This window comes from Parastagonospora nodorum, assembly GCF_000146915.1.
Source record: "Parastagonospora nodorum SN15 chromosome Unknown scaffold_14, whole genome shotgun sequence".
Classification (NCBI taxonomy): Eukaryota; Fungi; Ascomycota; class Dothideomycetes; order Pleosporales; family Phaeosphaeriaceae; genus Parastagonospora; species Parastagonospora nodorum.
The window spans coordinates 381,795-407,324 of record NW_001884562.1 but is presented as its reverse complement, the minus strand read 5'-3'; the positions used below and the strand labels follow the sequence as shown (position 1 = coordinate 407,324).

The following is a 25,530-nucleotide window of genomic DNA, read 5'->3' as shown; positions in this document are numbered from 1 at the left end:
CGTCGGTGCTTATGGACAGCATATGCAGCCAAGTCATCTGCAACACCATGTTATTGATGCAGTCACTCAAGCCGTGGGCCACGGGATGGTTCAAACCCATGCCCCTTTCCATCTTCATCTTCCTGACTACTGGCACGGTCATCAAGTACCACCGTACACGGCGGCACACGCGAAGTCCGCACCAATACGGCTCACCTCATTCAGCCGCGCCACAATACTCCATTCAACAAACGTCTCCACAGGCATACGCTCCTCCACAACCGCCGCAGACATATGCACCACAACCACCTAATCAGTTTGCCCAGCCTGCATCACCCCAGCACTATCCATCGCCATTGTCCTCCAGCCCGCAATACCCGGTCCAGAATCCGACATCGCAAGGCTATAACGCTCAGTCGCAATCTGCGCGTCACTACTCGTATGAGCCGGCCAGCGCGTCGTCGTACTCGGCCTCCAACCGACCTCAGCTGACTCAGTCTCCGCATTATTCCGTACCGCAGCCCGCAGCTTACAACGTGCATGTCCCTTCATCACAGCACAGCACCCCGATCCAACAACATCGTCCAGAATCTGCGCACAAGCACGACTCACAGAGAAGATCATCATTACCTCTATACGGCGTCTCACCTTACGGTACTCCTCCCCATCCGCAATCATACTATGTAGCAGATGAGAAATACCCTGCCACCTCCCACCCTGGCTATTAGAAAAAGCACATCTGATTCGACATTTACGATTAGAAGCACGAAGCTTGTTATGTGGAATGTTTTATGGCGCGATACCCCTTGGTCCTTACTTCCAGTCGGGGGCTGTATTTGCAAAGACATCTATGGGTCTCTTTCTCAAACATGGTGCCATCAGTCTCTTACTCGACAGTTCTTCTCACAAACCTCTGTATATTCCGTTCTCCGTTGTGCTCGCACAAAATTGTGTCGATTTGCTTTTTTTGGATATACCAACTCGCGCGCCTCGTTCGACCATACCCACGCCACGTTACTGTAACACTATAGACCATTCTTGCATTATTTCATAGCGATACATCATGGAGAGTTTCGCTTGCGCTGTGCGCAGCGTCACGATTATAGCATACAACCAACACATAAGATAACAATATCCATATTCATATTCACATCCATATCCATATCCAACCTTTGCAGTGCATTGCCCTCCAGTCCTGACAATTGCCTTCGAGCACACCGCCCCTGGACGCGCCCAGAACAGTCGGCCAGCATCTCCGCGAAAGCAACATTGTCAAATCTGACCATGGTGACCGTGGATGCGCGCGACTCATTTTCACACTGCCACACCACGGTGCCCCTGCACAGCACGACCCCACACTTTTCGTGCAGCCCTCACCGATTGCAATGATCACAGCGCCCTGAGCCGACTCGGTCCGCGCTCGCCTAACCCCAAATTCACCAATCATTTCGGGTCGACCCTCCGGACGCTGTGATTGGCCCGGATGCGAAAGCGAAGGTTGCAACCTGCGGCACGCACGTTTGTGGCGTCTGGCGTTGTGGACTGTTGTGACTGTTAATGCACGGCGAATCGGACATTTTGTCACCTTGCTTCTTGCTCTTGGCCATGTGGACATCAGCAGGGCAAGGCTTGCAGCGCAGGGATCGTGATGCGAGGCCAATGGCTGGGGTAACCGAGATGCGGGAGTGCCGCGGAGCATGAGTTGAGTTTAGACTGCCAACCTGGCGTGAGATTGTGGTTGCATTTTGATTTTCTTGATTTGGTTCACGATAGCAGCTTTTGCGGTCTAGCCTGCTGCTTTGGGGAAGTGGTGCCTCTGTCCATGGGCATGGTTTATGCGGCGTTCCTGGGTGGGCTCGGACACATGGCTGGCTCGTCACCGAATGATCATCGATATGTGCAGATCTTAACGTCACGGGATCTTGCTTATTGTACCACGTTTGGTATTCGCAGCCCCAAACTTGCAACTCCATCGGAAATATTGACGGAGACTGCCGGTCATCATACCAACTCAACACCTGGTGTCTGCTGCGACAGGGGAACACTCTCCAAAACAAGATTACATGTACCAATAGTTCAATGTAACGTCGGGTCACTGCCAGAGGCAACGCTCGGCCCGCGGCTGTCGCGTGAAGCGAAATGTTGGCTGGCGGGCAGAGTCGGCAGCCTCACCCCAGCTTCGCACAGTCAGGCTATCCGTGGTATCTAGGATGAACGAGAGCGGACTCCGGTCCGCGGAATCAAAGTTCCGGACAGAGTTTTGGACGAAGCAACTCCACCGCAACGAATATACCTGTCTGATTTTCCTGGTGATGTGCGAAGTTGATGCCTGTAAAGAGATTGGGAACTTGGACATCTCCTCGGCCCCAAAGCGAGCCGAACCAAAGATGACACTGAAAACTGGAGATGCACACCTGACAAATATCTGCCGCCACACAATAGATGCTGGCGAGGATGATAGAGGGAGAAATCGCCGATGCGCCGTGGACCTCGTCCTGAATCTATACCAGCATCGCCTTCGTTGGGTGCAATCATGTGCAGGATCTCGCCCGGTAAGTGGCGCGTTGATCAGTTCACAGGATGTTTCCACTGTTGCCACGCGACCCACGACTGGAAGATTGCGGTCACCAAAGTAAGGAACCCACAGACAACTGCCACGATTACTCCATACATCGCCACCATCAGCACGTACGCGTCCTCCCTCTTCTTGAGTCGTCTGTGCAGCCATGTATGCGGAGTCGGAGTTTGCATCTCATCGTAGAGCTCTTCCAAGCGCTGCCCAAAATACTTGAACGAGATGTCCGGATCCTTGTACTTTCTTTCGGGCGTGGTTGTGTCGAGCTCCAGGCCCTTGTCCCAACCATGCTTCCTGACGAGACGTCTGAGCAGCTTTTGTGAGCCCGGATCTGGAGGGAATAATACATTATGGATTGTGTGTAAAACTTCCAGTATGAGGTCTCGTGGTAAAACACCCGTGGTCGTGCCGTCTTTCATAGATGATAGTAGCTGTCTCAAGGCCGTGCTTTGATGGAAGACCCACACGATCTTCTCTTTCTTATCCAGCAGGAGATGTCGTCGAATATCATTTGTGGCCCTCACGTGGAGCTTGGCATGTTTTGACAACTTCTTTGCTCTCAGATCCGGTAGAAAGTACTGCATGTTGGGAGACATAAGTGCAGATCCAGGAGGAAGAGCCTCTTCGATAAACGTTTCCACGGATGCATCATCTCGCCAAGGAATAACTGGAGCTCTTCCCGATGATATGTTTGCAGCATCGTGCAAGATGTTGAGGTCCACCAGTAGAAGAAGGCTGGCTGCTATGTTGAATGGCTCGATTCTGATCCCATGATGTCGGCGGTTCGTCGTGCTCCCGCTCCGTCAACTTCGAAGATATCTCGCAGGATGTCTTTCCGTGGCGTGTTCTTTCGAGCTTTTATCTGCTTGACAATGCCGAGGAGCTCTTCGTGATTGGCAATCGCAGCTTTTCTACCCAAGCGCTCGGGGTTGTAGGCTGTAGCCATCTGTTCGTACAGGTTCCAAAAGGTATTGCAGTCGCTATTCGGGTTCCATGGACACTCTATATCTCCACAAGAAGATTTCGCAGAACACTTCCCACACAGTCGCCAATCCCAAAGGATCCCTCCAAGCTGCTGTCTGGTGGCGTCCTCAACTGGCCCGAGATAACTAGTCGCGATTTTTGTTGCCATCCTTCATCTGGTGTACATATGAAAATTTCTGAGTCCATGGAATTTGGTTGATTCAATCGCCCGGACGTCGTCTCAGCCTGGGCTTGACCGGTGGACGCCATGGATGACGGCTAGTGAGGCGCATTGACGCACACTTCATCTAGCAGGCAGTACAGTTGCTCACTCAGGCATACTCGGGTGCTGATAGCGAATGGAGTGGTAACCCTTTGACCGGTTGAGAAGGCTGAGTTCCGCCAGAAAAAGCCTGATTTCGTGATTGGTTTAAGCTTGACCGGTCTCGCTAGTGATTCAGCACGAATAAGACAACGTTGAATAAACCATGCCACAAAAACAGCTCCCATAATATGATCTTTCCGGCCTGTGATAGATATCCTCATGGCAACAGAACCAGGTCCAGAGCATTCTGATGCTCAAGAGCCTTCTGTTGTGTCACCTTACGACATACCAATCTCTCCAACCAGATCAGGCCCTTTCTTCTCTTCCTTGGGGAATAAGAGGGTAAAAGTGACCCAGAGCCGAGCCAAGTTTTTGCGCCAAGATCGCTCACTCGTCGACAATTCAAGGAAAGTTCTCTCCTTGTCCACGAGAGATGTTGGAAAAGACTGCACTCATGACCCTCTTGGTCCACAAAAGCATCCCGAAAGCAAGCCAGAAGGACATGATAACGCCGAGTCTGCTGCGAATACGACATCACTCCTACAAACAGATGCTGTTGACCCGCCGCCTACACCTACACCAACAGCCCTGTCTCCTGCAGCTACCCCAGTTTCAGCTCACGCTCTAGAGACAGGAGGACCAACACTCAAGGGAATGCGAGTGTTCAACCAGACTATAGATAATACGGTCAGAGAACGTTTTCGTTGCGTTCACGAAAAACTGGAACCCGCACTACTCGCGCTTCTGCACAAGAAGCGCATTGACTTCCGCCCTTTGAGTTTGGAGATTCTGGTGCTCGGGCATACTCCGAATGACGCGAAGCCATGGATCGTGGTACGCTGCTCCAGAGCAGCAAAGCGGAAGATCAAATCGTTTCTTCGCGAAGACTTCATCAAGAATCTGTGCCAGGGCCCGTCGTCTTGCAGCATCCGATTTGAGATTATTGTCACAGAAGCTTTCGTCCAGATCACCAGCGATAAATGTGACGAGGTTTTCACTAAACAGGAGGATCTGGAATTGCGCGAAGTATGGACCCCACGAATCAAAGTCTTTCACTCCGGAGAAGCTCGTTTCGCCACAATGGGAGGCATTATTCGTATCGTTGATAGCATTGGCGAGGAGAAATTCTATGGTTTGACGGCCGGGCATGTGTTACCAGCTGATAATCTACACGACGAGGGGCTGTACAAAGGTGGTAGTTCCACGACTTCCGATGATGATGACAATTACGAAGACGATGAACAAGACAAGTCCGGTGACGAAAATGAAAACGAATCAAGACCTTCTGCTGGTTATTCCCAGGAGAGTTTGGTGGGCATGAGAAACATGGCCAGCTCCACGGAAGCACCAATCTTAGAAGGTGAAGATGACGAAAAAAGCAGCAGCATCGGTGACGAAGTCCACTGGGTAAGCCTGGGCACCATGTCTAAGGCATCGTACTCGCCACGAGCTCGGAATCGCGACTGGGCTCTCATAGAAGTCAATGGAATCCTGAGCGGACAATACAAATGTGCGGCAGGGTATGGTGGATTGATTGGCGCGGTCCGGCCCACACAAGACCAACACGTCACAACCCGCAATACATCCGAATACCACTGCGTCGTACAATCACTACCGGCAAGAGCCATACTTCCCTCGGGACACAAGTTCGTGGATATACATGTTCTAAAGTTGACCCAGATTGCAGGTTAGTAATGGTGACTGACGTGAAAATCGATCACTAATCTAGAATAGTTCCGCCTGTTGGATACTCTGGCACCTGGATCGTTGATTCTAAGCAAAATAATATTTGGACCAGAGTCTACGGAACTCTGGTTGCTACCGACGCTCTTGGAAACCTCTGGATGGTGCCCATGACCGACATCCTGAACGACGTGAAAGACGAATTCAAAGCCACGGAAGTAGGGCTGGTAAACCGAGTTGAGGAGACGGGTATTGACCATGGCCGCCCCCCGTGGCATGTAAGAACTGACCAGAGTATTGCTGCTGCGCATAGCGCTCACTCTGTGGCTACTCAATCTGTGTACCCTGATAATGGTACTGCAGTAAGTGGTAGGTGTTATGATGCAAAACCCGGAATAGACCTACAGACTGTGTGGTACTGCAGCGAATGTCAAGATGGTCCATATTCCTTATGGCAGAACGTATGTCAGAGCTGCAGTCACGCACGGTGCTCCTTTTGCGAAGAAGAATTCGTTTGAACAAGAGCTGACACAAGTCGCGAACGAGATGTTGAGAACTTGGGCAGGTGGCTGGGGGTGGCTGGGGAGGCGAGTGGAATAGCAAACACTACATACGAAGTCGTAACTACGTCACTATGCAAATCGCACTGTAGTTCCAATGAAGCAGGTATCACTCCTCCGTAGCACATGACACCATGGTATCGCAAATCTGCCCTTACAACATACAGGTCTGACAATCAAGACAAGCATACCGACCGCCAGCCAACATGCCTCCCAGGAAAAGGAAAATGTACGATAGGACATCCGAACAACTCGCGACGAGGCGCGTCACACGTGCCTCCGCAAAAGCTGACCTGTCCACGGCGCAAACCCCTGCCGCGTCACAAAAGTTCGAGTCGAAATCGCGCAAGAAACAGAAAGCCAAAGCGAAGTCAGACTCTACTCTAAATGACCCAGAAACTACGCCAGAACAGAAGAAACGACCAGAAGCAAAGTCCTCAGCTCAGCCAGACAGCTTAGCATCACCGGCCAACTATGCAACCCTGTCCATCACTTCCGAGCTCGTCAAGATGCCGATACAATGCCACTCCTATACCCCCCCAACCAAGTCCACCAGCCCAATCCTCATCTTCACCCACGGCGCAGGCGGAACCCTCTCCGCCCCCGCCGTCGTCAACTTCTGCACCGGCTTCTCGCGCACATCCCCCATCACCGCCTTCCAAGGATCCATGAACCTCGCAAGCCGCGTAAAAAGCTTCCTCGCTTGCATCCATCACATCTCCTCCGGCAAGAAACTCGCCCTAGGGGGTCGCAGCATGGGCGCCAGAGCTGCAGTCATCGCCGCAATGGAGAGCGCGGAGGACGAGGTGGAATTAGTGTTAGTGTCGTATCCGCTAAAAGGGCCGAAGGAGGTGAGGAGTCAGATATTACTGGACTTGCCGGGTAAAGTCAGGGTATTGTTTGTTGTTGGTGAGAGAGATGCGATGTGTCCGTTGGATCTGCTGGAGGAGGTTAGAGGGGAAATGAAGGCGAGGAGTCAGTTGGTGGTTGTGAGCGGCGCGGATCATGGGATGCATACTAAGCCGGCGAGGGTGGAGAGGGAGTGTGGTGAGGAGACGGGCCGACTGGCTGCTGAATGGTTAGCTGGGAACGTAGCAGATGCGGTTACATATGTTGGCGAGGAAGGGTAGGCTGGATATCTTCATAATACAATGAACGATCGATCATTCACATCATGCACAATCGTGTGTGTCTTCATATCAGCATAACTCTCGAGACGGTGCTTCATTATGGCGAAGCTATCCAGGCGCCACCATCCCACCCCAAACGCCAACTAACCCAAAGACTTTTGACCAGTATACATATGCTGAGAAGATTCTCAGCCCCTACTCCTCCCTCTCCACCACCACACCCTCATCCTCACCCCAACCCTCCTCTTCATCCAACACCCCAGCAAACTCTCCCGCCAAAGCCAATTCATCATTGGCGCTCAAAACGCCTTTGATGTCGCCTGAGGCGATCTCCTCGTACACCGCGGTGATACCGCAGATGCGGCACACGCGCGCAACGCTCGCCATCATGACGATGCCTAGCATCGCAAACGGGCCCACGGCGACGAGCTGGCTGAATTGGCTTCAAACTATCAGCACCAGGAAAGTAAAAGTGAAGGCGAAACAACTTACTAGTACCACATGTGGATGAACTTCTCATCCCAGTAGCGAAGCCGAGCTTCGATCTTGGCTTCGGCCTTTGAGCCAGCCATCTCCTCCAGCAGGAGGCCAAGCTGCTTGCGGAAGGCGTGCAGCGACTTCCACCAGTGGCTGCGGCGGTGCTGGTTCTGGTTCCGCGCGAAGATCTTGTCGAGGAGGCCGTGGACGTCCAGAAGCATGGCCTTGTCGTGCGGCGTTGCCATGACAAGGGTCGCGGCGGTGATGTTGGAGGTGGTGTTGGCGGCCATTTTGGTGGTTTGTAGGTGGACAGGAAGGGAGATAGGTAAGATGAATGTATAAGTAGAGCTTTGTGAAGGTATACAGGCCTTGTGATGCGCTGGCGGATGTAATATGGCAAGTCCTGCGGGCTGCCGTGTGCGGATGCGAGGAGATGTGCGTGTGTGATACTTCTCAGCGCAGCCTTGGAATGGCGATAGTGTCTTCTGTAGGTAGGCAGCGTTGATGTCAATGGGGTCGTGATTGCTCAGGTGGTACGGTTGCGTGGAGTGGTCGTGCAGGACGTGGGTGCATGCTTTGGGGGGAAGCAAGGAGCGTGGGGGAAAATCTTCTTAAACGAAGCGGCGACTACGACGGTGAGGATGAGTATTCTGCGGTGAAGGCGACTATAGCGGGCGACTCGATAATCGTGCTGGGAGGCGGAGGCTCTGTTGTACCTTGGGCGAAGAGCATTTGTTTCTTGACAGCAAACGGGATGACTTCAGCTTAGCCTAGCAACACCACATGTGCGCCACGAGTAACGCAGTTCTAAGGCGTGGGTGTTCCAAATAGATGGACGTAGCTGTTGATCGCACATGTATCTTAACGAGGCCTTCAAGCTCGTGATCCAGATTTTCAAGCGGTGAGAGTCCTGCGAACACGAAAACTATAGTGTTATCCACAGTTTCTCGCGATCCTACGAATTCCTGCTGAGAAGTCTCGTGAGGAGATCTGAGTAAGATCCGGCCAATATGGTGTAACAATTCGTATGCAATAGGCCTACCGGAGGCGGTCCTCGCCACGCGGAGGTCAGGGAGATGGGCGGATGATCTCTACGTGGTTTCACAGCATTCAGCCGTAGACTCTTGTGAATCTTAGGATGTTGCTATCCATTGCCGTGAAGGGAGGTCAGGTCTTTCAGTGGTGCGCCGTCAGCTCCAAACTAGCGTGGGTGTGGTGGAGACGGTAGGGCTGGCGAAAATTGTGGAAGACCCATGCAAATGTTTTGCCGAGTCCGACTTCGAGCTCTTTCTGAGATCTCACACCCTTTTCATCTTCAAGTACATCAGGGGGCCATAGGACCTTATGCTAAGCAGCCTGTGATGCCCTTGCTTTCTGCGTAGGACGGCTGTGATAGTGTTCCGGAGCAGTTGGTAGCCTTCCGGTACCCCTGGCGTAGTTCGGCTCGATGCTTTTTGCGTGGGGTAGCTCTCTTCATCTCAGGCACCCCTACCAGAACACCACAACCATTTCCAACAACACCAAAGTGATGATACTCGCAGCCCTCTGAGATGGTACTACGAGCGCGAGCGACCGTCATGGAGGAGCTTTGCGAAAGCTAAATCTCCAGAGTCATTCACGCGTTGCCGCGTTGCCGCGTTGACGATTGATCTCCCCCAGCAACCACCCCTTCTGTCGCCCCTCAGAAGTCCTCTACCACAATCTAGAGCTCACGAAAGCTCTTTGTAGACCTTTGAGTAGCTCTTGAAACTCTACACGACCTCTCGGGCATCGTGCCTGCTCCGCGTTCTGCATGGTAGCTACTAGGCATTGCGCACGCAACCGCGACCATCGCACAAGGAGAAGCCTCGGGGCATCGCGAGCGCCTGATTGACACAAGCAACGACTAACTCCCCAGACGAATCAACCTTAGGAAGCGCGGGACAACAACCATCCGCCCTGAAAGCAAACAGCATCGGCTGACAACGCTCCGGGCCGCCCGAAGATGACTTGATCCAAGACCATTGGCTCGCGATCCTCATGTTCCCGTAAAGACCAGTCTGCCTGTGGACGCACCCCTACCGCTCGCGATCCAAACGAAAGACGAACAGTGATTGCGACCAGTCAACCGAGAATCGATTACCACAACCACGACTATGGAGCTTCGGTGGACAACGTGGGTGCAGACATGATACTCGGAGCATCGTAAAGTTGCCGTGCCAAGGACTCAGAGAGTGACCCTAGATGTGCTCGCTCAAACGTGTCTACAAGACACAAAGACGAGGTGGGGGTCCGGCTTGCGCTCCCACCGGCAGGCCACCACAACTCGGAAGGACAACAGACGAGACTTCCAGGAGATCTTCGCACAGAAGGCGAGGCCTGTATGTGACGGGTTCGTGGCCACTTCAAAAGGCCTCTTGGTCCAATAGGATCACATGTCCAAGTCCGAACACATTCAGATAGATTCACCGGGATCCAGTATCTGCGGGCAGCCACGAACACAATGACCGTTCGTAGGCAGCTTCCCGAAGCCTGGCAAAAAGCCGTTTCGAAAAGGACAAGGTACACCTATTTGACGTTCGAGCGTGCCCACGACTCGTGAGAGGCCCTTGACAGGAAGACACATGTGCGCGACGACACACCCGCATCCCCGCCGAGGAGACTTGTGCGCCGAATTCAAACGCCGACAGCCACCAAGGCAATAAGCTGAATCTCTTCTTGGTTCATGGACTTCCGCAAGGAGTGATGTTGTCAAGACTTGTGCGGGGTCGCCTTGGCACTCCACATCATGTCTCAAGTATTGTACTTCGATGTACACATATTGCTCTCAGATGACATGTTTTGGGCGAACGCTTGTCCCGGTCTCTTGTGACCACGAGGCTCGTCTCCCATGCAGAGAATTCATATCTCCAAGTATTTTGGTGTCGATGCTTCCTGGGCAGACAGGAATGTGTTCATGACAACAAGGCTTGGATCTTGGAAGACATTGTTCATGGCACCTAAGACTTGCCCCCGATTCGCAGGCGTCGGGCTTGTATGCTCCTCCTCGTATGCTTTACGTCAGCTTGAGTGGAGTCTTATCATGGGCTCGACACGACACCGTTCTATCTTAAGAGGAACAGGCCAAAGACAGCTGGGCAAGGCTGACGCTCCTTGGCTGTCCGCTATGTTTGCTAGCAGTTCCAGTTGAAATTCATCCTAGGCTATGACGAACGTCAGATGATCTTGCGGCCCCACCAGTTTAAAAGAAGTTGCGCGTCGTCGACAAGTCAGCCTTAGATCGACAAAGAAAGAGCTTGGGAATACACCAGATCACAACTCTTCATCGGATGCATTGCGACGAGCTGACGGCTCTTGAGCCCAATCATTCCTGTTCCCTGCCGTAAGGCTGGCTTTTGCCATAATCGGCCCGATTGATGAAGCTGGCTGTCTCGTCGAGTTCATGAGTCGGCTCCTAGTGGATCCCTTCACGGGCATGACTTAGGCTCGAAGGTGTCTGCCAAAGCACTGAAGCTTGCCTGTTCCCCATTCGGCTTGTTGTGTTCGCTCCATCAGAGCTGCAAGGAAGTGCGCTGCATACCTGCCGACTTTGACATGGATTGCCGTCAGCACGGGTCGCTCGAATTGTCGGCTTATTTCTAACGCCCAAGATGACATGAACAACATGTCTTGAGGCAAAAGATCGCCGAATCCAAACTCGAGCATCGTTCAATTTAACCCGTTAGCGGGAGCCAGGATTCTCTTGTCGACGTCTCTATCGACATCATCAATGCCGCAAGGCCTCCTGTGCATTGCTCTGGTCTTATTCAAGAGTGCGGGATCGGTGAGATCTCCGCTGTGATCCATGCAGGAGCGTTGAACCGAGAGTGCTCACCCGCTAGCCCTGGTGTGGACTTTGCCGTCGAACGTCCCGCGGATCATCACGATCGAGACCTCTGCCCCTGCGTCACATCCTACATGGCGCAAGGTCAAGGATGTTTGAGAACGCCAGCGGCATGGACCTCGACATCCCCGCAGGATTCAGGGCCTTGTCGTTGGGCGCATTTAGCGTGGGAACATATCGGGCCTTTGTTCGGACGGATCCTCAAGGCCGTCAAATCAACAGGGTATCTTGTGGGTATCATGTCCGCATGCCTGCAACCCTGTTGGTCGGCGATGATCACTTCAAGGACCAATCCTAACGCGGGATCAATAACCCGTCGTAGTTCTTGTTGCTGATGAACGATCGGCCGTCTTTCCAAGACCTCTTGGAAGGCTTGTCAATCGCTCCCTAGTCGGTCCAAATTCCCGAACCTTGTCTTTTTCGCCTCTAATTGCACCGAAATTCGCATCCTTGCGAGAAGAGTTGGACTACATTGCAGTGGACGCTGCATTACCTGGTCAAGAAAAGATCGGCGTTGTTGGATCTCACCAACATCGATGGGCTTGGTGTTGCACGAAGGGCCACGTTCACGTCGGGATCGTTTCCTCTCGATAGGTAGTTGGCGTCTCAGGCTGTCGCCGAAGGCTTGTTCATGTCCATCTCAAGGTCGCAGGGCGCCAATAAGCGAAAAGTCTCGCCGTGTAGTTGTCGAAACAACATGGTCCTCTGCTCTAGGGCCCATACCATACCGTATCGTAATCGGTATGGTAGAGAATGGCACCGCTCCGTGGACGCTTGTGTGGTGATATTCGCCGTGTGGACCTTCGAGTTGCGTAGAAAGCGGTTCGCTCGCGAACTCGTCTGGCTGTGTGTCGAGTTAGCCTCCGAACATCTCGTTCAAGGTACGCGTACATCTTGAGGTACCGCTCTTCCATGACGCTGGCGGCGGATGGAACCTACAGGCGTCGAATGCCGCGGTACGAAGGCCGCTCTCCGCTGCAGGGGCGGGTGAACCACTGTTGGAGGTGTGACGTGCCCTCTCCATGCTCTCGAGCCCATAAGCTACGCACGCGTTTCGTGTGCGTTGCGCGGAGTGGTGTTGCGATTGATCGAAGAGTTGTGCTGTACGAATGTTCCCCGCGGTGGGGGTGTGAAACAGCTCCTGCGAAAGAGTCTGGAACCGCCATGGCGGCATATGAGCTATTCAGGTCCTTGTGTGGTCCCAATGCATACGCTGCAGTCGTCAATGTACCTGCCGTGGTGTGGAGCTGTTGCCGTCAGTCAAGGTGGATAGCAAGCCGGCCAAAGTCTGGAGCCGCCATGTGCGGCGCCCGCCGTATGCACATCTCAGAGCCTCCGAAGCGTGCTCATGCTGCGGAAGAGCTGCCAGAGAAGACAAGGCATGCCTCGTGTTGTCGAGAGAGGCGGGTAATCAGCGTGGCCTTGGGATCAGGAGATGTTCGTGATGCCCACAAACTCCCGCCAGATGCGAACGGCTAGGCCCGAGTGGGACACCAAACACGATCTTTCGCCAGCTTCCTGAATATCCTCAGCGACATTCAGAGCTCCAGAAGGTGATGTGATAGCTGGTCGACGTTGTTGGGCTTGTGACTTTCCGTGGTGGTTTGGCGGGCATCCGCAGCCTTGGAGGCAGCTCAACACCACGGCGAGCATCACGAAATATCGCGGGGCCCGTGCGCCCCACCACAACGCCTTCCTCTCGCCGTACGCAGTGTACAGAGGTCTGGTGAAGCTGCAAGAGATGGCAAAAGCATCTTTGTGGTACCAGCAATGAAGCTAAGCCAGAATGCAGATGGTGCAGGTTGTTTGAGGCTCAGGGAATAACTGCAAAGTTGGTCTGACACTCCAGACATGCGTCTCCTCCGCGACTGTCCGTGCAAGAAGATGTAAATTTGAACATGCAGTCAGAGAACGGTAGTGAGCAAGCATGTCATCAAGTTTGTATATCTCTAGCTTTGATACGGGCAGTTTTATCAGAGTCGTTGAGATGTTCATTCTGTTTGATGTGCTCTCCTTCCTGCTCCTCGCTGGCATGCTGAGCCATCAGACATCCCTTCAGCAGCCCGACCTCCCCTTTTCTTGCTTCTTCATCTTGAACTGCAGCAGAAGATGTCTGAGCTAGTACCCAGCAAACTCCCATGCCTATAGCAGATCAGGGTTTGTTGTCCTCGAGCCCAGTCCTTCTCAGGACGCCATGATGTCGGACAACCCCTGAGCTAGCCCCACGAAGGACTGGCAGCTCCTTCCACTCGAAGCCATCTACTCCACAGCATCTTCGTCACGCGGATTGTGGGGTCGTGAAATTCCCTAATTTTTGTCTTCCCTCTTGCCTCCTGCATTCTTCTTACACCCTCATCACCCCTCACTTTATGGTGCATTCTGGCTCTTTTTTTCCGCAATGTTCACGGCTACCTCATGATGAGAGTCTCGTCAGTCTCGTCAGCAGTCGCACGCTGTCTTTAATGACGCTGCGTCTGACGTGGTGGGATCCAGTGTGGAAGGAACGGCAACCAGAAATTTCGCTGCATCACCACAGCACACCGTGCGAGGTCAAGCGGCGACAACACGTTCTTTCAGGGTGATGCGTGCACAACGCTTTCAGCTGATTCAGATGTACCTTCGAAAGCGAGGAAAATTCCCCTGCATTAGCGCCTTCATCGACCCCTTCTGCGAGTCGAAAGTCACGTGGCGAGGCATTCTCTACCTACCCTCCCACCTGCACCACTCCACCGAACTTTGCACTACTGCTTCGAAACTTCGGAGGCTACTTTCAATACCTCATTACATCCACCGCACAAATTATGGGATTGTTCGGCAGTCATGATGCTGTCGCTTCAACCACGTCGCCAGCTCAACTCGTGTTTCGAACCAACCCACCATCAGCGTGAACTTTGACCTGGACCAGGCCTCTGTGGTTCGATCAGTTTTATCATGCATGCTCGACCATACTCTTCATCAGAAAAGGTCACTACATCTGCAGTGTTGAGCCTCTGCCCGCCACTGCATCCCCGGTCAGTTCCACCTCTACCCTCCGACCAACGTCACTGCGCCAATTCTCGCTCTACCGCTTCCATATTTCGGGAGGTGGATTGCATGGTCTAGTGCATCTACCTACTCAAAAACAGTATCGTCAGGTATCCCTGGCATCGTCTCTTGAGCTCGGTCACCAACGAGTCTGGTACATCAAGCTTGCCAGCGACCAGCACAAAACTTGCTCGACAACTGCACCACAACGCCAAACACATTCTTTATCGCGTGAATCTCCCAGAGCGTTTCGAAACGCCCTACTCAACACTCACCGACCACTTCAAGTCGAACACTGCAAGCCTGGTCCACATTCTCCTCACCCTTCTATCTCTACAAGTCAGCCACTCCACGCCTTGCAATACTCAACAGTGAGGAGCTACATCCAATACATCTTCTCGTCTCCATCGCCACTTTGTGGCTTGTCGGTGTAGGGTTTTACGCCGTCATCGATGGGAAGCAACCACCTCACACCTGCTCTACCAACGTCAATACCTCGATCATCTTTCTGCTGCTAGTACCGTCGCCTTTCCAGTTTACGACGTCTCCAGACGTATCGAGACATGCCTCGCCATGTTCTCCTTCCTCTCTCTGGATTCGTATCAACTGGCTTCCGTCAGTCATCCTCACTCTTCATTGCACGACGCCATCATGCTTCTCAAGTTCGACAGCAAGAGTAGGGCCTTGTCAAGTACTTCGAGCAGACAATCCTCACTAGAGACCTATTGGACGCGGCCTGAAGCGGTATAAGAAGCTGTTGTGAGCTGTTTTCAGCGACGAGCAAGCCGAGCATCAACCACGAGAGCGACAGCATCTCGAGCCAACAGAACACATCACAACAGCCAGCTCATCAACAGCAAAGATATCACGAAGCAAGAGAAGGAAGGAGTTGGTGAGCAAGTGCTCATTGATTGGTTGTAAGAAAGGAAAAGTGGTTACATGTTTGACCTGAAGAGGCCATGGTTCCATCACATCTTCAGAGATCTTCAACACGAAACATCGAAGCTCGAACCCAGATCATTCCGAACGCAACAAAGGCCAGCCAGCAACACTCTAGTGTGCTACTAAGTATACCCAGGAAGTCTTGTCGAAAACATTCATTGAGACAACCATGTCGAAAAACGTTCGAAAACAGCCGAGAACAAGGGAAAACATGGGAAAGACTGCCATGAACACCGAGACGATCAAAGGCGATGACAAAAGAGTCGGGTTGCAAGAGCGAAGCTCTTACCAGTTGCCTTTGAAAGGATCGACGTACTTGCCACGAGGGTTGGTGTACTTGTCAGCGGACAGAGGGGAGTAGCGAGAGGGGCTGCTGAAGACGCCAGCATCGGACTGGTCGTAGCCATGAGCGGGAGCGCCGATGATACCAGGGTTGGTGGGCATGGCCTGAGGGCTAGTCTGCTGCTGGGCGAAGTACAAGGCGAGATGAGTCATAGGGATGAAGTCGAATGGAATGCATCCAAGGCGGCCTTGCCCATAGACGCGGGTGTACCAGACCTCGATGTCATGTTTCGTAGCTTCGGAAAGGTCCAGCATCTCAGTCGGCGCCGGAGCCGCACGCTGTCGCGCAAAGTGCATAGCTGCCTGCATAATGTCGCGGGGAGTGCCACGATCATAGCCACTACCACGGACGCGGTGTTCAGCGAGAGACGAATAGCCGTGAGGGGGAAACAAACCGATGGTACGAGCACTATCCATGGAGCGCTGGAGCTTGGACAGGTTGTCGGGACGAGGAAAGACCTGCTCAGTGCCGGTGGAGCGAAGCTTGCCAGTGGCCTCAGCGTCGATGTAGGTGTGGAACAGGCGAGGACGACAGAACGGAGTCTCCTGCATGACGGACGAGTTGCGGAACTTCTGGATGAGAGCCTCACGACCCTGGATGGTGGCATAGGAGATCTCAGCAGCCTTGTGGGAGCGATATCCAGTCCAGCAGCGACGCTCGATGTTGTCGATGAGAGCGATCATGCCATGGACGTTGGCGAAGTTGATGAAGGCGTAGCCGACGTTGCATCCTGACTTGAAGTCGATGCGCAGATAGACGAAGTCGTAACAACCGAAGCACTGCTCATCGAGGACAGCCTTGAGAGCCATCTACAGCAAGGTTAGTAAAGGTTCAAGAGTGTGGAAGGATGTGACAAACCCAGTCCATCTTGTTCGGAATATTGCGAAGCATGATGGTGGTGCGCACATCGCTGCCATCGAGGATGCGCTCGCGACGAACACGGTTGTGCTGGTCAGATGGGTGACGAGAGTAGTGGCCAAAGGGACCATCGGTGCTATCAGCAGCGCGGAACTGCGGATAGCGACCCTTGTTGTCGACACGAGGCAAGGGGCGACCAGGAGAGATGGTGGCAAGGTTGGTGTACCAATGGGCAGCATCGACAGTGACCCACTGGAAGGACTTCTGTGTAAGAGTTAGCATGAAGGGAAGACATGGCAGGAGTGGATGACTGACCTCAGAGTTGGTGCCCCAGACAGGATCGATGCGCAGCGAGTTGACAGCACGGTTGCAAGCATCGACACTATGAAACTCAAGACGGAAGGTGAGAGTCATCTTCTTGCTGTTGGTCTCGACGTGAATGAGGTTGCGAACCTTGCCAAAGGCGGAAGCGATGTTCTTGACGGCGTGCTCCACGTGGCAGGCATCGGCGGTGCTGAACTCCCAGACGGCATGATCGGGGTTGGCGTCGATCATGACAGACAACTGCATCTGGCCTTCGAAGTCGTTGACAAGAGAAGTCTCCTGGGCTTTGACAAGGGCGTACTGATAGCCGGTGATGTACTCGACCTGGAAGCCATGCTGCTCAAGGATCTGCTTGCCTTCTGCCGAGTCACGAATGTCATCGAAGCGAAGGTGGACGCCACGAGTGTAGACCGGAACACAGGTGTGGAAGCAAGCATACTGGATCATGGTCAGCAAGGTCAAGCAAGAGGAAGGAACGAAGACTTACCAGCTTCATCTGGTGCTGAACAGAGAAGAGTTCGTGCTCGGCATCAAGACCGGCGTTGGTGCCATCAGGAAGCTGGAGGACGATCATGTGGCGAGAGATGAAGTTGTCGCGGTCGAGCTCATCGACAAAGCCAGCTGGCACATAAGGCTCAGGCTGCGGAAGCTCCTTAGACTTCTCGAAGATGATGCCCAGGCCGGCCTTGCTGCCATGACCAACGACGGTAGCGACGCTGTCGTGGCTGCGGTGCTTGGAGTCACGAGCCATGTCAGGTGAGTACAGGGTGGGGTCGGTGCCAGCGAAAGGGCTTGATGCAGGACCATTGCCAGCAGACGACTGAGGTGAATGCTGAGACATGATAGCGACTGATGACAGATGATGTACAGTAGCGATGGATGTTGGGATGGGTGTGACCAAGGATGTGAGAGGTGGTCAAGGAAGCTTGGTCAAAGACAAGAGATGTTCCGATCAAAGCCTCGTGTGAGTTGAGGTTGGAAGGTGGAAAAGGTGGAGAGAAGGTAGGAGGGCAGGAGGGAGGCAGGCCTTATATGCTGGCAACGACGAGCCTCCGCTTGGCACGCTATCGCCTCCTAGCTTCGGAATCGCAGAATACTGAGCTCACTGCTCACGATACGATGAGGTTGCCTATTGCAGTAAGAGAAGGAAGCCTGCTGAGGTTTTGGTGTCGACAAGAGGAGGCCGTTGAGCCGACCCCCAGCCTTCGATTGTGGCGGCAGACGAGCTCGGAGAGCCTCAAACGCGGTGCCAAAAGAAAGCCCTCGTCGAGTTGTCCAACCTCATCTACTCAGATATCTACGGAGAGTTTGGGGTTGAGCGTGCATCTCAGCTGTAAAGCTGCCCCTGGATTTGAAGTTCGTCCAGGCTTCACTAGTCAGGTATCACGATGGTCCCCAACGTGCGATTCCGGTAGCTTCGAGTGGGGCTGGGATCCGACACCGCCCTCCGGTAAGCTCCGGGGAGGCAGGAGCGACAGGCCGGTGACAGGGGTCTGGAGAGGCAGCAGCACGGTGTGTGTGTGATATGTGGGCGGGATCGGGGTGCAAGAGGAGCATGGGAGAGCTCGTGAGGGTGCCGTGGCTGCTGGCTGCTGGCTGAAGAAGGCGTGGTGGGCTCGAGGGCATTCGTGGAGCTTGAAAAACACGTTCACAAATTGTCTGAGAGGCTCAATTGCTGCCAGAATACGTTCCAAGGACGCCTATGAAGCTTTGGAGACACTGCGGGCGAAAGATCAGCTCAAACCGCTGAAAATTGCGGTGGCCAGGCAAGCTGGCTGCTCGGCAGAGCTTCAGAGCCCCCTCGGACGTTTCTATGGCTTCAGGAGGTGATTTGAAGTGCTCACGAGGACTTGATTGCATTCGTACATTACTTGTATCTGCTGGGTGCAAGAACGCGTCAAGAAACTGGCGGTGTTTACCTGCGTGGCAGATGCGTGGCAGATGCGGCAGGTGCGACAACCAGCCCGCAAAGGCGAGAAGAGCTCCATACGAGCGTGAGATGCAGCAGAGGGCTCATGAGAAGCTCGAAGCATGGCATTAGAGTGTTTCAGCCTGCTCAGAATACAGAAGCCTGTAAGCTGGGTGATGCTGCGAGCTGCGAGCACGCCAGCTTTGCGGGGCTTCAGCGCCGAGAGCGGGGGATGGCCAGCTTGTGGAGTTGAAAAACTCCATGTGGGCATACAGTTCGACATATGGCTCATCAGAAGCTTGAAGTATGGCAGACGAGGCATATGGCATTCTCTGAGCGTCACGAAAGCTTGTGAACTCGTTCTCCGAAATCGTGAGCTGCAGGGCTTCAGCGACCGGAGCAGGAGCGACGGCCAACTTGGCCAACTCGTGGAGTTGCAAAAACTTCAGCGGATGGCTATCAGGAGCTTGAAGCATTGCAAATGAGGCACATGGCATTCTCTAAGCGTCATAAAAGCCTCCAAGCTTGCTGGTTGAGCCTCAGCTGCGCAATTACCAGCTTTGCGAGGGTTCCCAGCGGGAAAGCAGCGACACCAGCATTGCGAATCGAGATGCTCGGATCGCTGTAGATGGCACGCTTCGCTGCTGGTAGACGCGCGGTCAGTGGGTAGATTCACAGTCGTCTCCTGCTCTGCTGCTTTGCCTGCAGCTGGTGGAGTTGCGGGCTCCTTGAGATTTCAGAAGTTGCGGCAGGAGCGCCGACATCGTGACTCCAGCTGCTAAACCGGCGGTGCTTGCGAGACATGCATGCTGGCATCACTGAGGTTTAGCATTGGACATCCTACAGTGACATGCCCATGCTCCATTGCGCGGGCTGCGCTGCGTCGAGCACCTGCCCACCAACTGGGGGGGAGCCACGAGCCCACTCAGCTTCAAATCTTGGACACCTGCTGTTACATCACACACGCAGGATTGATTGTCTACTGGCAGCAGGACGCCGATACACATCTCTAACAGTAAGGAGCGAAGCTGACACCCAGAGGCCTTCGCAGCCTTGCCAGAACTCATACCGACGGCGAGGATCCAGCGGAGACAGACAGCTCACAGCAACACACAGAACGCCAATAGCTGACATTAGAGCAAAGGTGAGCTACTGAGCTGTAAGATGCTTTCATTCCTGCTCCTTCCTTTCTCTCTGACACCCCAGCTTGGAGCACTTCACCAGTGTTTCCCGCTCTCTCTTCATTTCTCTCACATCTCCAACCTCTCCATTTCTCAAGTCCTTGTCTATTCTAATTCGACTTCTTCAACGTGCCTTATGTAAGTCAATAGGGGCTGCCAAGTCGGCCCGATTCGCCTTGAACTTCGCGACTTCAGGCAAAGTATCTCAGCAACATCACTGCAATGAACCATCGTTGTGGAGGTTTGGGTATCTGTTGTATTCTTCTATCTACGCCATCCTTCCTCCTCTTTCTCCTCCTCCTGGACTTTGTCGGCGCGCTCGTTTTCGCCCGCAATGCGGGGTGCTGGAGGGGTTCGAGGGTGGTGGTGGCGGCGGTCGTGGGGCTGTCTTCGTAGCCCGGCGGCTACTCGTCGTTGCGCGAGGGAGGGAGGTGGTGCTGTGGTATCTCGAGGATACCCGGGAGGGTGGTGGTGGTGGGCTCACAGCCCCAAGTCGTTCTCGACTTCCTGCAGGATGCTGTCGGCTCGCCCTGCAAGAACAATCATTAGCTTTAACTTCTGATTTGGTGACATTTCAGTCAGATAGGCAAGTTCCTTACAGTCCCGCACGAAGCTGTCCAGGAACTGCCTGGCTGCCCGTCTCAACCCCTGCAACAGGTGCAGTGTCCGCGCATCGGCGACGTCTTGCTGTCTCCTCACGCCAATGTAGGCGTCACGAAGGTACTCGAAGATGCCGAACGCCCACTCGGTCTGCTCGGAGACGCCCTGCGGGCGGAGAGGGTAGAGAGGGAGGGGGAAGTCGTCGTTTGAGTGCTCCATTGTGAAGCTGTTGGAGGAGAGGAGGGTGTTTTGAAGGATTTGATGCTGTTTATCGTTCAAAAAAAAAGAGCAGGTGGTATTGTTGTTGCTAACGTTGACCAAGTTCACGATACCGCTCCAAAGGCACCGATATTTTTGCCAAGCCTAGCTCCCGCCCGCACAGAACATCAACACAGCCAGCAGGATGTATGCAAAATTACGAGCAGAGCTGGAAACAGCGAGAGTAAATGCCACAGTTAGCGGGCCTTCTGCGCCTGATTCCAGGCACTACACAGCCATGTATCACAAGAGATACGTCAGGCTGTCTACCTTCATGGACTCATAGCCATATCACAGCGTTCCTACGGTGACTTAAAGGTATACAGGCCTTGCTTTCTGTCTCCAGCTTATTGTGGAAACAAGACCAGACATGGCAGTTGAGCGTGCCAGTGAATTGAAACCATGCATCTCGGAATAGCTCATAAGCACTGGCGCGATATGAGTGTACAGCACGGAATCATAGACATACACGCAATCTAGGGATTAGCGAGAAGAACGGCAAAGATCAATCTCAAAGGTAGGCAAATTTTCAGGTAAGAGTGCGAATCTCAACGCCGCTGCGGTAGTGGACTGTGCGCCCCGATTTACTCAAATCTGCCCGCTCCGCAAACCCAAACCCCCTCAGCTACCAACTTCTGCACCCCTCAACTTTCTCAAACCACCATACCCCACACGCCCAATTCCTCTTCTCCACCATGTCCCTCAACTCCTTGATCGAATCCCGCGAGGATGGCACGCCAAGCCCATACCCGCTCGACAACGACAGCTGGCACACCTTGAGCATTTTCGTTTCCTTCTTGGACTGGCAGGAGATGGTTGAAGAGAGCCAGGCGATGATCGACCGCTGGAAGGCGCGGATCGACGAGCTTCGCAGCGAGGGCGAGCTGGACCGGGCCGTGTTGCACAAGTTCCGCTTGGAGAGGTGGTTGCGCATAGATGCTATGCTCTGGGGCATCATGGAGGCGTACGAAAACGCATATTTCCGCGCTTCTTACAGCGACTGTAAGAGCACGACCACCGTTGTATCCGAGAGTGAATCACTAATAGTCCGAATAGTCCCTTGCGAGCTGAACACCCGCGAAGAGAATCCGTCGGGTTGAGCTCGACTCTCTCGACACCCTCGCCTTCGTACCCCCACCCCGCCAAACGAGGACGACATGAAGGCTCACTCCCCTCCCTCACTCCCTCTCTCTCTTCCGACATGTCACTCCTCTCCCTCTTACTCTCTCCCCTCCTTTCGACAGGGCTCACTCCCCTCCCTCTCACTTTCTCCCCCTCTCTCTTTCGGCGGTAGACATAAAGCCCTTTGGTCTACTTACAGCAGGCACACTACGCTCTTCTAATATCCCATCAAGGTTCGAATCCTTCGCAGTCTGAGGTACTGAAATCCTGAACTTCGGTTCGGGTAGGGTGTGGGTCCTCATTGAGTGCGGCACCGAGGTGCTGGCTTGAGGAGGGCTGTATGACTTTAGCGACGTAGAGGTATATAAGAGGAGAACTGTTGGAAATTGAGGATAAACAGGCTTTACGGGTCCAAGCTGTCTGACAGGCAGACATGGGGTGAGACATGTCCCGATTGCTAACTCCTTGTAGCCTGTTGCTAACGACATGTATGATGCAGCCTATCTCAGCGCTTCCTTGACTATACCTTTGCGAGAACACGTAAAGCGTAGAGAGCAACGATCTAGCTCGCTCGCACGACAGCGGGCATACCGGTGTAGGCCTGAACTTGACAAGGCAAGCAGTTCCGTCAGCTTTCAGTCCTTTACCCGACATAGAGTATAGCAAGCTCTACCAGAAGTTCCACCTATAGCGAGCGCTGACACGATGAAAGTCCCAGGACAATAAGATCGCAGCCAGTTTGGAGGTCGTCCGCCCGCCAACCCTAACCGTATCGATACCCCACGTTAGTCACCCAACACCTGCCCACCTGGTTGCACAGAGCTGGAGCCAATGGAGCGGCAGTGCGTTAGATGGGTTTTTCAAGTAGTCACACACAGAGATGGCGGGGCCAGGAAGAAGGATACTAGGGAGCTCGCATATTCATCAGCCGCCGGCGGTACACGATCAATACCATTATCAGAACCTGCGCCAGCATAAGTCAACCTCATACTCCGCGACAACCTCACCAAAATCTACCTCCCCATGGGTGCAGCTTTCTTCGACGCCTGTACCTCCCACATCGAGTACTTCTCCGGCTCGCATGCCATCACCGACAAGTGCTGGACAGTTGTACGGGAGTGGACGGTGGGCCTGCCCTCATGTGGAATGTCGTCCTCGTCGCTTGAAGTCTCCTCTCCTAGAAGGGAATCATACTCCAGCAGTAGCCGGTCAACCTCCAGATGTAGACTGTCCCGCAGCTCCGTTTCTACAAGCAGCCGGTTATGTCGTACTGCTCGTCCACGTAGTCGTCCTCTCGAGCTTCGTGCAGGGATCCCCGCCACCGGCCCCAACTAAGTCTTGACAATTTCTCTCTCGGCAAGCATTTGGCGAGGATCGAGCGCACTGAGGCCCTTGTCACGAAGGCATGACACGATCAAGGGCAACCGCACTTTCACGGCGGAGCTCGCCATCTATGGAGCTTAGCGACAAGCACCAGTTCTACGATCAGGACTCCATAATCAAAGCGTCGGTGATGGAAAGCTGCGTGGGCGGATGCGGCACGGCGTCAGCCAGCAATCACTCTGTTTTCCATGACTTTTGGGCAGGTCGGTGTATGATGCGGGCTGATATAGCGCAGCAACTCTCCAGCAGCAGTCTGTGACGGTATTCGGCATCGCAGAAGTGTCCAGGGAGAGACTTTCGTACACTCCCAACGCCTGAGTCGGTTGAATTCTCGCCGCTTGGGCAGCGTGACACGCGTGAGGAAGACGCGGAGAAGGACCTAGGTATGAGGTAGCGCGGTGATAGTGTGCGGGGGCGGTAGGCGAGAAGTATGTGTGGATAGTAGGCATGCTGAGAACGCTTTTATGTTCGCCGTGGGGGCTGCGTTGGTGGACACGACTTTGCTGGAATATGGCGTGAGGCCTGCGTCTTCCAGCTCGCAGTTGACATACGAGTAATTGAAAGAGATATGCAGGGATGGTAGACTTTCCGGGCGCGCTTCGCCGCAGCGGAGAACTGATCACAGAAAAATAGTAGACTAATGAACCTGTCGAGATAGTGTATGATGAGTGGCATCTTGTGTAGAAAGATATTCCAAGTAGACTAGATACAAAAGTTTGACGTCGCTACTTGTGTTAAGAATTGGCAGTGGAAAATTAGCAGGAGGAAAACCAGATTCCAGTAAAATCTCGCATGTGGCTTTACATATAGATAACAAGACACAAGGTTAGGGGCTTGTTTGGAGAGCTAGAGCGGAGAATTGGGAATGACAATACATGTGGAGAAATAGGTGCTAGGACACTGCCGAAGAAGCACGGAGTCAGTTGTGTGAGCTAATCAGCTAATCGAAACAGGGATGATGAATGGAATACAGCATTCAAAGACTCAAGCACTATTATAGCGACATTTATCTACAGTGCAATGGGCGAATAGTGCATAGATTGCAATTACATGACATTACAATCGAAAGCATTCGTGATGACAACAATGAAAGTCAATATCTCGAACAGCAAACCCACGTCTACATGTCGATCAAGCACGATCATATCTTCCCAAGTCTCCGATCCAACGTCCAATTCCCAGCCAATGCTTCCCGCGCCAAACTCCTCGCTATGCCCAAAAAAAAAGTTGAAAGTGACAAATCGTACCAAGCTCATTGCCTCTTCTCAGCACCGCCCTCAAACATCCACTTATCTTCCTGCAAGCTTGCCACGGCCTTCCTCGCACTGCTCTTCAACGCCCCCTTAATCTCTTCTTCGACAGCCTTGGGGTCCCAGTGGGCGTTTTGCTTGCCGTACAGCTCGATGATGTGGTTCTCTTGCTCTAGTAATCCGTTAGCCGCCACACTCACTGAAATATCTCTCTTTTCATTTAGTCCATTTCTCTCGACTGTAGCTCCATTTGTTGTGACTCGCCCAACGTACCGGTTTCTTCGTCCCCCTCCCTCATGTGCGCCATCTGCTTGTACATGCTACTCGGTGCCGTGATAATGTATTGTCCCTTATCATCGCGCTCGACAAGTTCGTCGTCCATGGGTTGCTGGAATATAGTTGCGGTATCTGGGCGCACGACGGATGTTGGTGGTTGGCGGCGGGTGGATTGGAAGAGGGCGCGGCGGGATGGCGGTGGGCGGGCGGCGCGGATGGAAGGGTCCATGTTACAGGGTTCGAGAAATGCTGAGGCTAAGACAGGTCTCGGAGGAAGATTGTGCGTGAATATGGTTTTGGCGCATTCGGTCATGAGGTGATGTTGGGTATTTGCATGTTTGGCTCGTTTGGCGCACCGTACTGTCGGGAGTCTTGCGGGGTGAATAGAGCTTGGACCGCATGCGAGCTTCAGGACGACATCGCTGGGCTCGACGTCGTTGTAGCACAAAAGTACGCGCTGTGCGACGCGTCGTTTCTTCTGAAGTAATAGTGATCTGAGCCTCATA

The 25,530-nt window shown here is 53.4% G+C and overlaps 13 protein-coding genes across 13 annotated transcripts; 5 read left to right on the top strand and 8 right to left on the bottom strand.

Moving 5' to 3' along the window:
- Positions 1–47: 47 nt before the first annotated feature.
- On the top strand, positions 48–707 carry SNOG_09164 (hypothetical protein; the record flags this gene model as incomplete). The annotated part of the gene is made up of 1 exon (XM_001799413.1): positions 48–707. The coding sequence occupies one exon, from the start codon at positions 48–50 to the stop codon at positions 705–707; it is 660 nt and encodes a 219-aa protein (XP_001799465.1).
- Positions 708–2,552: 1,845 nt separating this feature from the next.
- On the bottom strand, positions 2,553–3,138 carry SNOG_09163 (hypothetical protein; the record flags this gene model as incomplete). Its single annotated transcript, XM_001799412.1, has 2 exons — positions 2,553–2,589; positions 2,672–3,138. The coding sequence occupies 2 exons, from the start codon at positions 3,136–3,138 to the stop codon at positions 2,553–2,555; spliced, it is 504 nt and encodes a 167-aa protein (XP_001799464.1).
- A 923-nt stretch (positions 3,139–4,061) lies between these two features.
- SNOG_09162 (hypothetical protein) lies at positions 4,062–7,215 on the top strand (the record flags this gene model as incomplete). Its single annotated transcript, XM_001799411.1, has 4 exons — positions 4,062–5,529; positions 5,577–5,887; positions 5,925–6,112; positions 6,324–7,215. 4 exons carry the CDS (start codon positions 4,062–4,064, stop codon positions 7,213–7,215), a joined length of 2,859 nt encoding a protein of 952 aa, XP_001799463.1.
- A 195-nt stretch (positions 7,216–7,410) lies between these two features.
- Positions 7,411–7,982, bottom strand: SNOG_09160 (hypothetical protein; the record flags this gene model as incomplete). Its single annotated transcript, XM_001799410.1, has 2 exons — positions 7,411–7,648; positions 7,708–7,982. 2 exons carry the CDS (start codon positions 7,980–7,982, stop codon positions 7,411–7,413), a joined length of 513 nt encoding a protein of 170 aa, XP_001799462.1.
- A 4,212-nt stretch (positions 7,983–12,194) lies between these two features.
- Positions 12,195–12,720, bottom strand: SNOG_09159 (hypothetical protein; the record flags this gene model as incomplete). The annotated part of the gene is made up of 3 exons (XM_001799409.1): positions 12,195–12,398; positions 12,494–12,595; positions 12,691–12,720. The coding sequence occupies 3 exons, from the start codon at positions 12,718–12,720 to the stop codon at positions 12,195–12,197; spliced, it is 336 nt and encodes a 111-aa protein (XP_001799461.1).
- A 1,765-nt stretch (positions 12,721–14,485) lies between these two features.
- Positions 14,486–15,328, top strand: SNOG_09158 (hypothetical protein; the record flags this gene model as incomplete). Its single annotated transcript, XM_001799408.1, has 3 exons — positions 14,486–14,565; positions 14,680–14,949; positions 15,013–15,328. The coding sequence occupies 3 exons, from the start codon at positions 14,486–14,488 to the stop codon at positions 15,326–15,328; spliced, it is 666 nt and encodes a 221-aa protein (XP_001799460.1).
- Positions 15,329–15,805: 477 nt separating this feature from the next.
- On the bottom strand, positions 15,806–17,886 carry SNOG_09157 (hypothetical protein; the record flags this gene model as incomplete). Its single annotated transcript, XM_001799407.1, has 3 exons — positions 15,806–16,672; positions 16,722–17,483; positions 17,533–17,886. The coding sequence occupies 3 exons, from the start codon at positions 17,884–17,886 to the stop codon at positions 15,806–15,808; spliced, it is 1,983 nt and encodes a 660-aa protein (XP_001799459.1).
- Positions 17,887–19,082: 1,196 nt separating this feature from the next.
- SNOG_09156 (hypothetical protein) lies at positions 19,083–19,430 on the bottom strand (the record flags this gene model as incomplete). Its single annotated transcript, XM_001799406.1, has 1 exon — positions 19,083–19,430. One exon carries the CDS (start codon positions 19,428–19,430, stop codon positions 19,083–19,085), a length of 348 nt encoding a protein of 115 aa, XP_001799458.1.
- Positions 19,431–20,399: 969 nt separating this feature from the next.
- Positions 20,400–20,954, bottom strand: SNOG_09155 (hypothetical protein; the record flags this gene model as incomplete). The annotated part of the gene is made up of 2 exons (XM_001799405.1): positions 20,400–20,523; positions 20,620–20,954. 2 exons carry the CDS (start codon positions 20,952–20,954, stop codon positions 20,400–20,402), a joined length of 459 nt encoding a protein of 152 aa, XP_001799457.1.
- Positions 20,955–21,688: 734 nt separating this feature from the next.
- SNOG_09154 (hypothetical protein) lies at positions 21,689–22,093 on the top strand (the record flags this gene model as incomplete). The annotated part of the gene is made up of 1 exon (XM_001799404.1): positions 21,689–22,093. The coding sequence occupies one exon, from the start codon at positions 21,689–21,691 to the stop codon at positions 22,091–22,093; it is 405 nt and encodes a 134-aa protein (XP_001799456.1).
- Positions 22,094–22,194: 101 nt separating this feature from the next.
- Positions 22,195–22,445, top strand: SNOG_09153 (hypothetical protein; the record flags this gene model as incomplete). The annotated part of the gene is made up of 2 exons (XM_001799403.1): positions 22,195–22,283; positions 22,403–22,445. 2 exons carry the CDS (start codon positions 22,195–22,197, stop codon positions 22,443–22,445), a joined length of 132 nt encoding a protein of 43 aa, XP_001799455.1.
- Positions 22,446–23,128: 683 nt separating this feature from the next.
- On the bottom strand, positions 23,129–23,947 carry SNOG_09152 (hypothetical protein; the record flags this gene model as incomplete). The annotated part of the gene is made up of 2 exons (XM_001799402.1): positions 23,129–23,385; positions 23,692–23,947. 2 exons carry the CDS (start codon positions 23,945–23,947, stop codon positions 23,129–23,131), a joined length of 513 nt encoding a protein of 170 aa, XP_001799454.1.
- An 803-nt stretch (positions 23,948–24,750) lies between these two features.
- On the bottom strand, positions 24,751–25,253 carry SNOG_09151 (hypothetical protein; the record flags this gene model as incomplete). The annotated part of the gene is made up of 2 exons (XM_001799401.1): positions 24,751–24,920; positions 25,022–25,253. 2 exons carry the CDS (start codon positions 25,251–25,253, stop codon positions 24,751–24,753), a joined length of 402 nt encoding a protein of 133 aa, XP_001799453.1.
- Positions 25,254–25,530: the final 277 nt, after the last annotated feature.